Source organism: Chinchilla lanigera, unplaced genomic scaffold (assembly GCF_000276665.1).
Source record: "Chinchilla lanigera isolate Chin_1 unplaced genomic scaffold, ChiLan1.0 scaffold00067, whole genome shotgun sequence".
Taxonomy (NCBI): Eukaryota; Metazoa; Chordata; class Mammalia; order Rodentia; family Chinchillidae; genus Chinchilla; species Chinchilla lanigera.
Genome location: NW_004955468.1, coordinates 5,191,614 through 5,209,533, shown reverse-complemented (window position 1 = coordinate 5,209,533; position 17,920 = coordinate 5,191,614). Strand labels below are relative to the sequence as shown.

Here is a 17,920-nt window from a genome sequence, read left to right as displayed (position 1 = left end):
AGGGTATAGTGGTGACCCCAGAGGGGGATGATGGCATGGCATGTTTGTCCTGGAAGGGTTTCTACCAAGAACTAATCAGAAAGAAAGCTATGGACTCAACTAGATGCAAAAGACTTGAGCAGCCACTTTCTAGTATCTAGTTGCAATACAAAAAAGTGCTCCAGCTCATTCATCAGCAGGGAAGGACAGGTTAAAGCCATGCTGAATAATCCATCACAGCCCCACCTAGGAAGGAAAGTGAGAAGGGAGATTCCAAGTGTTGGTGAGGATGTGGAGGAACCGGCTTTTAAAAGTATACACAGTAGGGAGGAAGCACGAGTGTGGTGTGAGCATGGGGAAACACAAGAAAGCAAGGAAATACGTGACCATTAAGCGAATGCTTAGTCTCAGAGACGAGAGACTGAAAGAAAAGCTTAGATGAAAACCTAAAAAGAAAGAAAAGACCCCAGTGCTGTAAAGGAAAGAGAAGTCCCCCAACATCCTTGGTGCTTATTCTTCCAATATAATACACAGCTGGGCCCGTCTTACCATATTCTGTTTAATATCAACCTTATTAACTTTTGCATCAAAGCCACATTGGACATAGTGCAATTACTGATGGACTGTGTGCTAAGTTATCTCTTGTATAGCTGATTGTGAATGACTGGAATTGAGATATTAGGACAGAAGTATCGAGTGGCTCTAAGGGTTGCCAAGGATCTCCGATTAGAATGATTACCTTGCACACATAAAGGGACCTATGCAGATGACTGCTTTGTGCAGCAAGTAAGTCAGCGCAAGTGTTACATTGTGGCTACTGTTGACTGGGGAATCCGGGAGATCCCTGGAGTTTCTGTCATGTACATTTCTAACTGCAGATACAACATTGAGAGGATGCCAGGTGATTACGGAGTCCCTCGATTCTAGCTCTTACAAGACAGAGTTCCTCTGCCTTCCTCCGTCCAACTTTGTTTTCAGTTCATTGAACATGCTGTAGCACGAAATATTATTGATCCATTTGCTCTAGTATCATCCAAGTATGGTTAAATACATTCACTTTTTGATGCTATTTGAATGTCTTTTGTTTTTAAAATATATACAGTTGTACCTAATTGAGTTCCTGCTTTGACTTCTTAGGGTATATAATAAAAGCATAACTGGGTCATGTGTCAGTTCTGCATTAAACGTTTCAAGGAGCCATCACAGAGTATGGCTTGGGGCAGCAACCCCATTTTATACTCCTGCCAGCTGTGTACACTGACTCCAGCTTCTCCAGATGTCACCTAGGGATTGGCCCAAGATGACAGCTTAAGGTCTTATGGGAGCTCTGCTGAGCACTCCCCTTACCTCTGCATTTGAGTTCTCTGAACTCCCATGTGCCTGGTTTCACCCCAGCTTTTCCTCAGGACACATTCCAACACCAGCTGCTTCTCTGCACACCATTTTGTCTGCCCTGAGGACACAGCCTGTGCCCCCCAACTCCTTTTTCAGTTACTCCCAGCACAGCAGACACAAGCTGTCCTTTGATCAAGTTAAACCTCTCGAAATGGCTTTCAAAGCCTGCTGGTTTTGCAGTGAGAAGGGGTATGTAGGGCATTGGAGTCAACAGTGGGAGTCTAAAGCCAGTCTCCTGCTGTGCTGGGGTGAAACCAGGCACATGGGAGTTCAGAGAACTCAAATGCAGAGGTAAGGGGAGTGCTCAGCAGAGTGCGTGGGTCCTACTGTTCGGCAGCAAGAGCCTGAGAAGGTGCAGCCAGCAGGCTGGGAGGGAGCCCGAGAGAGGACAGCTCTGGATGGGAGACACAAGAGGAGCTGTGTCAGCAGCTGCCACCAGCCACGTAAAATGAGAACTCAGCTGACCACTGAGTTTAGTGGTGGTATCCTTGGTGGCATTGAAAGATGCTGAAATTGCAGCAGGAAATAAGGGCATTTCAAAGAACCTGGAAAAGATGAAAATAATTTACAGTCTGAAGTTTTTGTTTGGTTTGTGGTACTGGAGCTTGTCCAAGAGTTCTTAGAAAATGACGATGTGATAGAATGGCAGTGAAGAATATTTAAGGCTGTGGGGAAGCAGCCATTGTGGAAGTTAGGTAGATTAGGTAAATTTGTGGCAAATCGGAGGAACAGTAAGTGGAGTTTTGTGGAAAGTTTTACAAGGCTGGGTTGGAGGCTAGGCATAGAAGGCGTCATTGTTTGGCCTTACACCTGGGTGGTAGCCAGTGGACATTGAAGGGTTTGTAGAGTTCTGTACACCTGAGTACCGCACACTGGGATGAAGGTGGACAGTTCATGGGGAGATGGGTGAGGGTGTGGCGGCATCACCTGCATCTAAAGGAGGCCAGCACCCTCCCACCAGCAGGCTAGGAAAGGGGTACAGGGCCAGGCACTCATGGATGGCAAAGCCATAGGACTTGGTGAGTGGCCAGTGTGAGGGCTGAGACTGTTGCTCTGAGACCCAGTGAGAGACCCAGGACGTTGGCACTTTCGATAGTGAGAGATGCTTTCAGAGTGGCTCACTGGAGAGGAAGAGATGCTGAATTTGGTTTCAGATATGTTAAGTTTTAAGCTTATTGAAAGTATAAGCTGAGAGCTTGGAGGAAGCAGTTAGAAAGGGCGGTTGCTTGGAGACTGTGAGACAGGAGGTGCAGAGCTGGCAAAGGAGCATCTACGGAGGAGGTCAGCTGTGGAAAAGGAGGAGGAGGAGGAGGTGGCAGCAGGCTGTGGGTAGGGTGCTCTATCCTCTGCTGTTCAGGGAATGCTGTGCCCCAGGTTCAAACACACAGACCAGGAGTCCCCTGGGAGATCCACTAGCTAACACTCCCTCCTCGTAGGATGTGTTACACTATGATCTTGTAATTGAGCAGAGGTGTCTGTGCAGCTTTGCTCATTTGGGCTGGAAGCAGCAAAGAAGGAGACACAAAAGATGAATTATATTGTCACCCTTGAAGAAGGGAACTGGATGCCCAGGAAGTAGGTACAAGGGAGATTTCACCAGGTAGACCTTTTTTTTGCAGGGGGTGCTAGGGATCAAGGTCAGGACCTCAAATTTGCCAGGCAAGTGCTGCACCACTGAGCTAAATCCCCAGCACCTTAGACTTTTTTATTTGCTTTAAGATACTGAGCTGGGTTGCCTACAGTCCAGTACCCAGGGAGGCTGAGGCAGGAAGATAGTGCGTTCAGGGTCAGTCTGGGCAACAGAGCAAGAATCCATCTTTGAAAAAAAAAAAAAAAAGAAAACTTTGAACTAGGGGTATAGCTCAGGAGTAGAGCCTTGCTTGGCATGCATAAGGCCCTGGCTTCTATCCCTAGCACCGCAAAAGAAACCCAACGTGATTATGGTGGTTATCTAGCCCACAAAACAATAAAGTAATACAAGAAATTTTCTAAAGAATCAAGCTGCCTTTTGTGTTCTGAGAGGAGGTAATCTCTAACTAGCTGTTAGGTATAATGAAGTGAGGGGCAGCACATTTTAATTTAGTAGGTTGCCTTGTGTTGAAGAACATGTATCTCTGTTTTAGATAAAAAGGCATGGATAGTAGTATTTGCTTTTTTGTTCAAAGAATTTTTCCAGAAGTTGACCTGGCTGGTAATGGAGTGGTCTCTGGGAAGATAGCCTGAGAGACAGGCAGGCAAGGAAGGGAAACTGCCTTTTCACTTTTTGCCCTTTTATCCTGTTTGAAATGAGATAGCAGTGTATGTTGCTACTCTCAAAAGTTCAGTGAATTTGGAAGGAAAATTATTTCAGTAAATGAGCAAATTCTTTTGCTTGATAATCCCTGTCTGTTATTGACCAAGTGCTTGATGCACGGCCCAGTTGTAAACAGAGCTGTTCAGTCCTGTCCTGCCTTTGGTAAGTGAGTGATCAATGTCAGGGTCACAAGAACCTCAGTTCTTTAGTAGCTGCCACCCTCCACTCTTTGCCCAAGCATCTCTAGAAATCCAGAGTTAACCTCTGCCTCTTCTGTCCAGGACGCCTCCCTCGGCATCTCCCTCATCTCCTTCAGTGTCAGCAGAAGATACCACTTGTCTGCTGGAAGTGCACCAAGAGGACTGTGGCACAGAAAGAGAGACTGGGTCTGAGACAAAGTCAGAAAACTCAACATCTGGTTGGTACTGCTCATGTTTGGAGGGTTTCTCATGTTTGGGCTTTCCTCTAGCTGAAATAGAAGATGACATCACTTAGACAACTCACTGTTTCTGCTTAGGCAGTTCACTGCAGTGGCATTTTTTTGCAGCTGTTTTCCATTTTTGTCATTTGAAGGATAGTGTATAGCTAGAGAAGTGCACAGACACAAAGGAGGCAGCTCATCAGGGTCTGTGCATGTGCACCTGTCCCTTAGCCACACCTGGGTCATACTGTTGAGGGTTTTCAGGACCCTCCACAGTGACTACTCTTCTGAGTCTTGCCACCATTAGTTTCACTGAATTGCAAGCATGCAGTATGCTCTGTACTGGCTTCCGTCAGTCGTCATTATGTCTATGAAATTCATATGTATTACTGCAAGAAGCAATATGTTTTAACTTGCTGAGTTCTACTCTGTGATACAAATACACCACAGTGTACTGGGAGGTACTGGGGTCTTTAAGCAGGACTATTGTGGTCAAAGCTACTGTGAACCTTGCTAAGGATTTAGATAGTAGCCTTAAATATATTAGATTACAGAGGTTAAATTACAATGTCTTAGAAAATTTGTATTCAGCATTTGTTCCTGCAGCATGATGTCTGTGGTCTGGAAGTCATCTTGGGCACTGCCCTGACAGGTTAAGACAGCCTGGGCATTTATATCCTATAGCTAGCAGTCATAATGTGGTACCTCTCCAAAAAGTAACTATACTCCTTAGTTGTTTAGTATTTGTTAAAGCTTGTTTTTATTTTAAAATATTATGTTAATACAACTGACGTGCATTTTCTCTAATTATTCTTTGCAACTGGGTAGTTGCATTACTATGAAATTTGTACCTTTACATAAGTAATTCCTCATCTGAAAGTTGGCTAAGATGTGAACGAGTTTATATGTACATATCTATATCTATATATGTTTTGTAAAAAACATTTAATTTTGTACAGAAACTTTATCTGAAAACCCTGGAGATATTCCCATTAGCAGAACATCGCAACCACCGCTGAAAAGGTATGTCTGTCGGTTGCTGGAGCACCAGCTTCCCTCCACTGGGAACTACCCACTGAACGTATAAGCCTTTCTCTTCCCTTTTAGCTTTCACCCACAAATAAAGTGGTTCCAAAAGGATGATGTTGTCGTCCTAAAGATAAGATTAAGGAGTATAAAGGATTATAAATGTAAATACTATCAAGATAGAGTTGTCTTCAGGTAGGTGTATGTATATCTTACAAGGTAAATCAAAAATAAAGTCAACATTTTAGCAGGCTGACTTTGTTTCTTTTCATAAAACTAGTGCCTGGGTGGGAGATAAATTTTACTTGGCTGACATGGAGCTTCAGGCCAACATCATAAAAGAAGACTGCAAGTGCATAATTATAAACGATGAGCCTGTAGTCACTCTTGCAAAAGAGAAAAGGGGATCCTGGTGCCGCTTACTCCAACAGAAGGTGCGTTGTGAAGTGCGGTTGGAGGTCTTCACACGTGGGCATGTTATATCCATTCACTTGTGTAAACGGTTGTATTGAACAGAATCCTAATGTGACTTTTGACTTTGACCACTGGGAAGAACATGATGAAGACAGAGAGGAGGGCCTCTTCCCGAAGGGTGAGATGGGAAGGGCCTGCTGCCTGGGGAAGGCACCTGAGTCTGGGGTGGGAGGGAGGGAGGGGGCGGGTATCAGCAGTTCTGAGGGATTCAGACTCTCTGGAAATGGGCTGTTTGGCTAAAGACCTTAGAAATTTCCTTTCTCTTTGTGGTTGATCTTGGTGCTAAAGTTTCAGTAAGAGTATTTATTAACCCACACATTCTGGTAGCACTTCCACAGACACTCATATTTCTACATTGACCAAAATAACGGGGCTGGGCAGATTTACAACTGAGTCTGTACTTCACATTTAAACAATATCTAACTCTTACAGTTGTAAGGTCTAAAGACCTGTCCCGCAAAGTGGCCGAGATGGTTGAAGACAGCGACAGCTATACAGATGATGAGGACGACGGAAGTGAGAGTGAATGAGAACGTGCACTGAGCCTTGAAGAGCAGCCTGAGGCCTCTGAACACAAGTGGACATGGGCGAGTGACTGGGAGCTGAGAAAACAAGCTTCACAGCCAAGGCTTTCCCCCGAAGGCTAAGGCTCTACTAAGGTCGCTTTGTGGCACTGGGATGAGTAATGGTGAGAAACTCTTAGTCCACCTAAAAATAGGTTAAGAAGAAGACGATGACTGTCAAAGGTGGGTCGAGGTGGGGTCTGCACTGAGAGAAGCGAAGAGCGCAGGTCTGGCGCAAGCCCAGGCTGTGCTGTGTGTGTCCCCCCCACCGGCCCCTCACACCCATCCTGACATGCTCAGGTTTGCTCTGTCACAGTGGCAGAGAGCAAACTGGCACTTGGGCCTGGAGTCCGCCCACACGTCTTTGTCATGTAGACCCGCATTTGTGTTTGGTACATTGTTCACAGCTTATCGTGTGCAGGTAAATGGAGGCTTCCGTCTTCCCAGTTCATACTCGGTAACTGCCTCACAGACCCCTTCAAACATCAGTCAGTTGGGATTCCCCATAACAGAGTAGAAGCAGTAACACTTCTACTGTTCTCAAGGCACTGATAGTTACTGAGAGAATTCTGTGCACATCTTTTCCCAAGGACAATGTGCCATGACCTCCACGAGGCCAGCAAGACCCAGGCTTTCTAGAGGTGAAGCTGTGGGTTCCAGGTAGCGTGCTGGACTTGCAAAGGGACCTTTTAGAGCTTTCAGTGATACAGACAGCCCTGTGCAGCAGGTGTGCCATAGTTTCCATTCCACTAGACTGAGGGGTAACCCTTGGCAACTGAATGGGAACCTGTGCAGTGCCTGGAGGTAACCTTCAAACACCTGGGGGAGGTGAGCACACCTGGTAAGATTGTAGCAGCTGGGATCAGGAGAGTTCTTGGGAAAGTGTACATCGTCCTTGCACTTCATTTGGGAATATGCAGGGCGGACCTTTCATCATTAGATTCCTTCATTGATTGAAAAAGTTGGAAAGCTGGGAAAGTGAAAACCTTATGCACTTGAGGCTGAGGCAAGAGGATCACGAGTTTAAGGCTGGCCTGTGCAACTTAGCAAGACTTCATGTCAAAAAGGGCTAGAGATGTAGTATGGTGCCCCTGGGCTCAACCCCCAGTATGCCTAACCACTCTCTGCACTTCCTCAACATCAGTCAGTTTTCCCTAGATGTGGAAAAGAACACTAGCAAAACATGACTGGTGGGCGCCCACCCCAAGACCTCTCTTCTCTTTGTCACATCACAAAGCGTGGATGCTCAGGCTCCTGTACATCCCAAGTATGAGCCACTGTTCGAACTGAGGGAAACTCAGGACACTATCTCATGAGCAGGACTGGGGCCAGCTCTGGCTCTGTTTCTTCATCTGGGAAATAAGATACTGAGCTCATGCACAGCCTCTCTTCTCCGCAGGCAGTGCCCAAAGTGCTGCTGTGCAGGGACCGCATCTGTGTCTGTGCGGGGACTCTGTGACAGGTGTCAGGCAGACCCCTGCCCTCCAGGTGAAGGATGTGGCCCAGCCTGGCCAGGAGTGCATCCTTGCTCCCCTGTGACTGACAGGCTGACTGGCAGGTAGCAGCGTGGGACGCAAAGTTGGGTGGCTCCTGAGGCAGCAGAGAATGCTGGAGTTTGCTGGAAAGGTTCCACTCAGAGCTCATCCTTGTCAGTGGTCACTGTGACGGTATGAAGCTGGGGCAATAGTGTGGCTTCCTGTCCTGAGGGCCCTGGCTTGCTGTGGTTTGCTGGCTTGCTGTGTTGAGTCCCTTAGGCGTGGCAGTGGCTGGTCCTGGAGTGCTCATGCCTGCTCCCAGTACAGACAGCAGTAGTGCCTTCCTGGCAGAAGACACAGTGCCGATTCTTTAGTCCATTGACAGACACTGGAAACTCTGGGGCAGGAGGGCTGGGGATTTAAACCTCAGCTTCTTTTGCAGACACTCAAATGTTCTAATATTTAAAGCTCTGAATAGCATTTTGTAGGACATAGAATGTTGACTATGTAAAAAGTTAGTAATTGGTTTTCTGTACTGCTGTTAAAATACAGGGGTTGCATGTCTCGGTAAATTTCTGAAGTGCAAGGTAAAAGTGCAGGGCTTATGCTTCTAAAATTGCTCACATACTCTATTGTGATGTGAATGGCTCTTGCAGCATATCTTTAATAAAATTTCAGTGTTCTCACAGAAATGTTACTGTTTACATTTTATAGACAGTATTTTCCCCGAGTACTGGATGCAACATACACAATTTTATTCCCCATGCTTTGTGGTGACTAAAATGACACTGAAAGTTGTTGGGAGCAGGTGGTGCAACCCATGATGAAGGTGACACTTGTCACCCAGGCTTCCAGTGGTTCTGGAGGGGCTCAGCTTTGCAGTGCAGGCCTTATTATTCAGTCTGCCGTGTACATCCTATGTTAAGCGCAGAGGCAGCAGTACTTTTGAGGTGTGGAAGAGTCAGAAATAAAACATACTTTTAAAAATCTTAAAATACTTGCCACTAATATATATGTGTGTATACATATATATGTGTGTGTGTATATTTATACATCAAAGCAAAAATATTACCTACTTTTTATAAAATAGACCCTATAGATCACTGAGTTTAAGATGTTTTATTTTTTTAAATATTTTAAAGAGAAAAAATAATACAAAATTTCAAAACAAGATACTAGAATAACAGTGATTAATGCATTGTGTATTGTTATCTTTAAATTAGTTACTCAGAATAAAAGATATGTTTTATTTTTATTTAATTTAACTTATTTACTTGCAGTGCTGGTGATGGAATCCAGCACCTTACTAACCAGGTGTTCTGCCACTGAGCTACACCCCCATTCCTGCCCTGTTTTAAGTAACTATGAAGTGCCCTTATTAAATAGTTGCCACTAGAATGGTGGTAGGTTTTATGCAATCTGCCACTGGCCGTCTGTTAGGTAAGTCTTCCCTTGATACCTTTATCAAACACCTATCACCTCTCTTATCTAGAAGCCTACCCATAGAGTTAAGGCTATCTAAAAATAATATTACATAAACATCGTAACACTTGTTTGTAAGAAAAAGAGAACAAAATAACCACAAATGTTGCTTACAAAAATAAATTCACACTTTTGAGTGAGATACACAGGATGCCCTTGTTACTCCAGGTCTTTCTCTGGTGGGACAACTTCCATTAACATCTGTAGGAAAATGGTGACTGGCTCTGAAACAGAAGTCAGCAGATCAGTGCTGTTAGACAGATGTAGCTGAGAGGCTTCACTGTGCTTGCTGGTGACTAGTGATATATTCTTACCCTGTGGTAATATGGCCCTCTTAGACCCTGCACTCCAGACACCTGGGGTTTAGAGTGAATCAGAACTATCTTACTAGCTGCACTGGTTCTTTGGAAATCACTTAGTTCCTATAAGGAACTGGGAACCTGATAAATATTAAATTGTCCCCTCACAACAATTTAACTGATAGGAGAAATAGCAGTGCATCATGTATGTGGGTGTATTTCCTACCACTGTCTAAGTGGTGACTAGTCTGAAGTCATTAAGACTGCTTTTGTTTAAAATACAAACTGTTCGGTTTTTTCACTACAGACCCAACTGCTTTCTAGTTCTTGGAGGTAAGAGCTTGGTTAAATATGCCAGAGCTGAGACGCAGACCATACTTTATACCATTAGGTTATGTGTCATCCTGCTTAGGCTCTCTGTCACTCTGATCAAATCCAAGTGCATTTCCGAGGCATGGGGGGAATGAGTGTTTCACTAATTTTCTTTCCTTTCTATAGGTGTGTGCCTGCAGCTCATCAGCTTAGGTTAAGATCAGCGTAAAGAGGTTGAGGATAAAAAGAACTATGCAGGAAAGGAAAAAGTCCCTAATGGAAATGACATAGCCATATTTTGCTTTGCTTTCATTTTGCTAATAAACAGCAAATGAATATTGTCTCTTTCCTCTAGCACCACTGTCAGGTAATTGATGTTCCCTGATTCCCCAGCTGAGGAGACAGGTAGCGAAGGGCTCTGAAGAAAGGCAAGCTCACCCGCTTTTGGCTGTGCTGAGTCCCAGTTGCACTTCCCTGCCTTCTAGTTGGGTTTTGACCTTTCATACCTAAGAGTTATATAGATGATGGAATGATGCATGGATGTATGTATGGATGGATGGATGGAAGGAAGGAAGGAAGGAAGGAAGGAAGGAAGGAAGCAAGGAAGGAACAGTTATTTTCATTTTCTAAGTTGCAGGTATATAAATAAAAATTACATAGAAGTGCCTGGCCAGATAGGCTGGCAGGATCAGGGAAGAGACAGGTTTTTAATCACATTTAAAATTAAATATGAAGTAGCAGGAGTATGCTGGGCACAATGCTGGATCTAGAATGGAATTGTGCACAGCTCCACCTTTGGGCGCTCGAAGCAGAGACAGAAAATAGACTTCTGAGCACCTCACTCCCTGGTGGGGCTGCTCAGAAGTCCTGAAGATTTCCAGAAACTGAGCTGCTGTAGAAGACAAAATAGTTCCCAGCTTTTAAACGGGTATGGTTCAAAGTCTCTGTCCACACTTTGGCATAGTACTTTCTTTTTAGAGGCATAGAGGGTAGCATAACTAACTTAATAAACATTAATCCTAAGATTAATGAGGATCAGGATTGCAGGCTGGAAAGTGGCCCCCACAGACTCAGTGACCAAAGCCTCAAGCACTCATTGGGGGTCTTTGGGAAGCTTCAGAGCCTCTTAGACGATGTCTCTATAGCTGTCAGAAGAAAATGCTCTGGAGATGAGAGTATACTCCACACTGCTGCCCTGCCCACTCAGCAGTGGATTAGAAGGAAATTTTATTTCTAAATTATTCCTAAACAGTGGATTTAGAAGGAAAGTTGTTTTATAATTAAAAAGAAACAGTGCTTTTTCTTTCTGCTTATTACAGTCACGAGCAAGGCTAAGGCCAGGTGTAGTGGTGCCTACCTGTAATCCCAGCACTGTGCAGACTGAGGCAGGAAGAGCAAGAGTTCAAGGCCAGCTTGCACAACTTAGGGAGACCCTGTCTGAACCCTATTACTCCCTCCCCCTAAGCCCCACCCAAACCATAAAGAAACAAAGGAGCCCAAGCTTGCAGCCAGAGGCACTACAGTGAGGGGAGGGACAATCACGTGTCCTGAGCAGGTGGAGTCTGCTGGCTGTGTGAGATCCTGTCATGAGGGGCTCTGTAGGATGGGGACAGGTGAGGTGGACCTTTGCTGGGCCTGTCTGCCCTTCACTGATGTCAAGCAGCCTTCTGCTGATACTTACTTGAGATTTTCTGCGCCCATGCAAACTTGGAGTAGACGAAAAGGAAGTAAAATATGAGGCCGCTCAGGATGAACAACACACAGTAGAGATATTCCCAGGCGGGCGTAGTGATGATCGGGGCCAGAACCAAAAACACGGATATGAGAATCACAAAGATGGGGATGAAAATGGGCACCTGCAAACAAGACAGCAAACGGGGATCATGGTTTGGCTTTGGTGGTGGTTTTCTGTCTCCATAAATCCTTGTAGACTCATAGGCAGGACCTTTGAAAGGTGATGGGTGTATGCGGGCATAATAAAGTACTTGCTGTTAGGAGGTGGGTCTGATTGGAAGAGGGGGTCTTTGTGGGTGAGACTGCACTGGGTCTAACTCCCTCCTGGCTCCATCCTTGAACACCTCTCTGTTTCCTAGATGCCATGAGGTGAGCAGTTTTTCTCCACCATTACTTCTGCCATGCCATCCTGCCTTGGAGCCAGCTGTTAACTAAAACATAAGCCCAAATAAACCTGTCTTCCTTTATATTGCAGATATTGGGTATTGCGTCTCATCAGTGAAGAAAGTGACAAACATGTTACGTATTTGTTGTAGAAATGGGATTGTTTGTCCTATACAGTGTCTGATTCTAGCTCTGTATGATGGCTTGCTCAGACATGAGCATTTAACTTGATGGTGTCTTTCCAATACACAAGTGAAAGACACAATTTTTGGTAGTTGGAGCAATGCACATCTTTGTGTGACACAGGGATGGACTCATGATACTGGATTGTCCCACAGACTTACCAAGACCCATGTGCAGATCTCCATTGTATCTGTCCCCACCATGGTGATCATGGTTTAAAACGAAAGTTAAAGATTTAATGGTTTCAGCCTCCATTGAGCATTCCCTTAGTTATTTCCTCAGTGGTTACAAAATGTTTGTTTTCTAATTCTACTTTCCACCTTTAATTATTTGAAGTTGTACAATGAAGAACTTTAACTGTTATTCTAAGTTGCAATTTGTATAGGAAAGGCGGGATAAATACTTGATTTTTTTCCTTAGTTTTCAGAATGATGAGTTGGTTCCCTGAAACTTCAGTAGTGACTCAAACTCACGTGTTACATCTGTCTGGGTTTCAGTCCTTTGTAGTCATTTTGCCTGATGTTCAGAATGTCCTGTCCATAGCATCAGGATTCCTGTGGGACTGTTTGGGCCTTTGTAGTGTGACCCGCCTCCTGTGTTCTTTGGCAGCTTTTCTGTTGTGTGTGGTGTGAGATGATGTTCTAGACTTGGATTCACCCATCTCTCAAGCGAGCTTTGTATCCTTTTCTTGAGAAATGGGATTTAAAGATGATAATCTGGGTGATTGGAATATTCATAGTTCTTTTGGGAGGCCAGAGATAAATAAGCTCTTTAGGGAGTGAAAAAATTCCACGAATTCATACTGATACTTTAGTACAAATGTAAACTTACATGAGTATTCTTTTCCTTCCATTACTTTAGACCTCTCTTTTTCTCAGTGTAATTCTGAAAATCTTGTCTCTCAATAGGTTAAGATATTTTCTTTATACTATTATGTATCTATAATAAATTTAAAAATAACTGTATATTGCTATTATGTACAGTACACCATAACATTTAGGATTACTTGTGCAGTTCTTTTTAACCACAGAACATAACCCACGGTGGAGATTCATTTAAAGTATATTTTAAAAGAATAACTATAATATCAGTTCTAGTAGTTATTTCCTCTGTGTGGTTATGTTACCCACTTGTTATAGAGCAAGGCTTATCTCAATTTGTTTTTATGTTTGTTTGTTTGTTTGTTTATTTATTTATTTATTTATTTATTTATTTAGAGACAGGATCTCACAATGCAGTTCAGGCTGGTCTTGAACTTTGTAGCCCCGGCTGGCATTGAACTCACAAAGATCCTTCTGCCTCAGCCTCCCGAGTGCTGGGATTACAGGCGTGCACCACCATGCCCAGCTATTCCTTTTATATTCATTTTGGGTTTTAGTATGCTTTTTTACTTTTCTTGCTTGTACTTTTTTTCTCAGTACTGTCTAATAAACTCAGAGTCTTAAAGATGTTAGCTCGTTTGTGTCTGTGGATATATTTCCCCATTATTTTACAGATGTGTCTTTCTTTTTCAAAGGCAAAGGCATGAATTTTTGATTCATTAGGGTACGTTTATCAATTTTTTTCCTTTATTACTTTTAGATTTTTAGCTGATAGGAAACTTTCCCATTCGTGAATTTAGAATTTGTTTTGTTAATGCAACAGTGCCTTAATATTTCAATTTTAAAACCTTGAATATTGCTGTTGTATTTTAGAGTTTTCATTCGTATTCTTTCTTGCATGTTCTTCAGTATGAATTTAGAAATTAACTCCAAAGGGGAAAAGTGTGGTGATTTTTATTGTGATTACTTTAAATGTCTAAATTCAGGAACACTGACAGTTTCATGAAATTGAGTTTTCCTGTCCAAGAACATGTCCATATATCCAAGTTTTCCTTTTACATATTTCAGGAGTATTTTATGGTTTCCCAGCTAGGGTCCTATCTCTAGTGAAGTTAGTAAGTTGTTTATTATTTTTTGCTTTGGAGAATGAGATACTCTCTTCATTTATCTTTCCACTGGAAATCACTTGCATATAGGCTTTTGATTTCAGTATGCTAACTTTATATATTGCTACCGTGGAGTAGATGATCTTCAAAAGAAAAGAGTTTGAGGCTTTTGGGGGCTTTTTTTCCCCCTGCAAGGCTGAGAATTGGACCAGGGTCTTTTCACTGGGCTGTATCTTTAGTCTTTTTTTTTTTTTTGGACAGCGTCTCACTAAGCCACTAAATTGCCCAGGTTGGGTTCGAATTTGCCGTCACCCTTCCTCTGGCTCCCAGAGTATTGGGATTACAGGCCTGCACCACCACAAGTGGCTTAGAGACTTTTTAAGACTTACTTTCTTCTCATTGCTTTGCTACTGTCCTTAAAACAATGCTAAATAATAGAAATAGAAGTCATTCTTATTCCTGACTTTGGTAAGGATCTTGTCAAATAAAATAGCTTTTTGTTGAGAGAGAAGGAGAGGAACAATATCAAGGTCTGTTTATGTCTTTATTGTTGATGTATGAACTTTATTTTTCATCTATTGTGATCACAAGTTTTCTGCATAGGTATGTTAGTGTGGTGAATTACCCATCCATAAATTAAGTTAATTGACTCTATGTCCTTTAGCTACCCTTGCATAGGCTGGATCTATTTGTGATATATTATCTTTTAAATGTAACTGGAATCCAGTTATTAATATTTAATATTCATAAATGAGATTGGTCAGTCATGTTTCCTTTTTATACTGTCTTTATAAGTCTTGATATTAACGTTACATTCTGTGCAAATAATTTGAAAATAGCACATCTGTGAAGGTGGCAGAGCTGTAAGCTGCAGTGGGCCAGCCTCCGTGAGAGTCAGAACCCAGACACCGAAATACAACAACTTAGGGAAAAAAAGGAGTGAGGTGGATCCCCAGGACCCAGGAGGAATCTGAAGGGAATAATTAGAGCCCACAGAGAAAGTGAAGAGACAGACCTCAAGGCAGAAAAAGGTGGCAAGCTACACTTTTTCCCTGACTCCCAGTTCATGGCGTGAGAGAGAAGGCTCGAATTTACAGAGGAATGGTGTGGGCAGGGGACCCCAGAGCCCTCTGTAGAGAAATGCGCCAGAGGAATGGAGCAGTGGACTCTGTGAGCTACTACAGCTGGTGAATGACTCCAGTCCGGGTGGTCTCCTGGAAAGGTAGCTTGGCCATTTTAGGGCCAGGCCAACTGAATCCAGGACTTGAGGCAGTCATGGATTGGGTTCCGCTCAGGGCTCCCAGAGACTGGGTGAGGCACAATCACCAGAGACAGCCAGGGCTAGGAGCTGAGGTCAGGCTGCCAAAGGACGCCCAGGGTTTTGTAGGCTTGCAGGCACCAGGCGCATAGCCAAAGGCCAAGGTCATCCTAAACACCAGTGAAATTGAAAGCACCAGAATCTGCTGTTCTTACTTCAGGGTTCCAACCCACCCTGTTCCTACTGCAGGTTTGCTGGGATTGTGCATCACCCTGTCCTAATCCTGCAGGCTTGCTGGGAGCATCCAGCACAGATCTGGGCTCTGTCTCCTTCCTTTGTCTACCAGTGACAGTGGAGACACACCCTGAATTGGACACTGCTACACAGCTGTACGCCCTAGAAGATAATCACACATTTGAAATCACAGAGAAATCTTGTTTTCTCTTTGGGTTTTTGTTGTTGTTGCTGTTTTTGGTTTTTGCCATGAGTGAACATTATTTTTAGTTTTTAAGTTTTGTTTAGTTCTTGTGTCCCGCTCCCCCCTTTCTTCCAGCCTCCTTCACCAGTTTCCCAAAGCTTAGGTACTCTTCCTTTGTCCTTCAGCCTTGCTTTTAATCTTTCTTTTCTTTTATTTCTCTAGTTTTTTCCTCTTGTCCTTTTCAATTTCCTCTTATCCCTTTTTAGTTTTCTCTATGAGGGTAAAATCACTCTTATTTAGGTATTTACTGTATATAATTTTCTAGTTTGTTTTACATTTTGTTATCTAACTATAAAATACTGTTATATAACTGTATAACATATATGTTATATAACTAACTGTTATATAGTTATATATGTTATATAACTATAACTGTTATATATGTTATATATATAACTGTTATGTATGTTATATAACTATATAACATGTTATATAACTATATAACTGTTATATATGAGATCTAGAAGACAGATTTGTGGTTATTGATCATCAAATGAAAGAATGAAATATTCTATTTGCAGATAAAGTGGATTTCAAGGCAAGACTGATCAGAAAAGACAAAGAAGGTCATTACATACTTGTAAGGGAGCAATCTAAGAGGAAGAGATATCATAAATATATACTGCACCAAACTGCACATGTAACTATATAAAACAAACACTAATGGATATGAAAAATTAAATAAGCCCTAATAAAATTGTAATGGGAGACCTCAATACCCCATTGTTACAAATAGATCAGCTAGACAAAATTTAACAAATATCAGAGTTGAACCAAACCTTTGAACAAATAGACTTACTAGGTGTCTACAGACTATTCTAACAACAGTACATATTCTTTGAAACAGCATATAGGACTTTTTCCAAGATAAGACCACAGACTAGCACATAGGGTATACTTAAGTAATTGCAAAGAAATTGAAATTATCCCATGCATATTATCAGGTCATAGTGCAAAGGCAAGAGAAACCACAAAATACACAAACACATGGAAAGTAACACCCTCCTGAGCCACCAATGGGTCATAGATGAAAGAAGAAAACTGTGAGTTCAGGGCCAGTGTGGGCTACATAGTTCAAAGCTAGCCTAAACTATGTAGTGAGACCCTGTCTGAAAAACAGCAATGAAAAAGAAATGAAAGAAGAAATTAGTTTATACAATTAAATGGTAGTGCCAATATGTCATATCAGAACTTATGGGATGCATTAAAGCAGTTCTGTGAGGGGAATTTATAGCACTGAATTGCCACATCATAAAAACAGCAAGCTCATAACCTAAAGTTGATCCTCAAGATTCTAGAGCCCGGCATGGAGGTACACACTTGTAGTCCCAGCACTCAGGAGGCTGAGGCAGAAGGATTGCTGTGAGTTCAAGGCCAGCCTGTGCTACAAAGTGAGTTCAACCTGAACTGTATAGTGAAACCCTGTTTAAGAAAGACAAAAAAAATACTAGAAAAAGAGCAAGCTACACCCAAAGAGTGTATGAGAGAGGAAATTACAAAGATCAGAGCAAAAGTTAATGCAGTTGAGACTAAGAAAACAAAGAATCAATGAATTGAAGAGTTGGTTCTTTGAAAGATTAAATAAAATAAACCCATACCCAATCTTACAAAAAAAGAAAGATTCTAAATCCATGCAATTAGGAATGGAAAGGGTGAATCAAATGGATCCTGTAGAAATCCAGATCATCAGTACCTACTTTGAGAACCTATACTCAAATAAGATGGAAAACTCAGAAGAAATGGAAAGATTCCTAGATACATATGTTACCAAAGCTGAATCAAGGTATAAATATTCTAAATAACCCAATATCAGTCAGTGACATTGAAGAAGTAATAAAACCTGCCAACAAAGAAAAGCTCAAGTCCTGACAGATTGACTACTCAGTTCTTCAGGAAGTTGAGAGATCTAATGCCACTACTCCTCAAACTCTCTAATGAAGTTGAAAGGGAAGCAGAACCCCCAAACTCATTCCTGGAAGCAAAGATTATCCTAATGCCAAAACTAGAGAAGAACCCAACTGAAAAAGAGAACTACAGGCCAATCTCCTTAATTAATAGGGTAAAAAAATCCTCAATAAGATACTGGGAAACAGAATGCAGCAAGTCCTCAAGATTATACACTGTGACCAAGTAGGATTCATCCTAGGGATGAAGGAATGGTTGAACATACCCAATTCAATAAATGTAATATACCACATTAACAGAAACAAAGATCAAAACCACACACATCAACGGAT

The 17,920-nt window shown here is 42.5% G+C and overlaps 2 protein-coding genes and 1 pseudogene across 5 annotated transcripts in view; 2 read left to right on the top strand and 1 right to left on the bottom strand.

The window, feature by feature from the left end:
- The window catches only part of Tdrd12 (tudor domain containing 12), a 75,847-nt gene extending 67,529 nt beyond the window's left edge, over positions 1-8,318 (top strand). For all 4 annotated transcript variants that reach the window (XM_005400082.2, XM_005400080.2, XM_005400083.2 and 1 more), the window contains 6 exons: positions 3,949-4,085; positions 5,048-5,111; positions 5,196-5,309; positions 5,395-5,548; positions 5,631-5,706; positions 6,021-8,318. In XM_005400082.2, coding sequence (XP_005400139.1) covers positions 3,949-4,085; positions 5,048-5,111; positions 5,196-5,309; positions 5,395-5,548; positions 5,631-5,706; positions 6,021-6,118 — 643 coding nt within the window. In that variant the 3' untranslated portion in view covers positions 6,119-8,318. The remainder of the gene's footprint in view (positions 1-3,948; positions 4,086-5,047; positions 5,112-5,195; positions 5,310-5,394; positions 5,549-5,630; positions 5,707-6,020) is intronic.
- On the top strand, positions 332-906 carry LOC102029845 (annotated as a pseudogene).
- The window catches only part of Slc7a9 (solute carrier family 7 (amino acid transporter light chain, bo,+ system), member 9), a gene marked incomplete at its 5' end in the record, with an annotated part of 89,216 nt that continues 79,557 nt past the window's right edge, over positions 8,262-17,920 (bottom strand). Inside the window, 3 exon segments of the mRNA XM_005400078.2 lie at positions 8,262-8,568; positions 9,223-9,332; positions 11,401-11,575. Of these exon segments, the coding sequence (XP_005400135.1) occupies positions 9,268-9,332; positions 11,401-11,575 (240 nt within the window). The 3' untranslated portion in view covers positions 8,262-8,568; positions 9,223-9,267.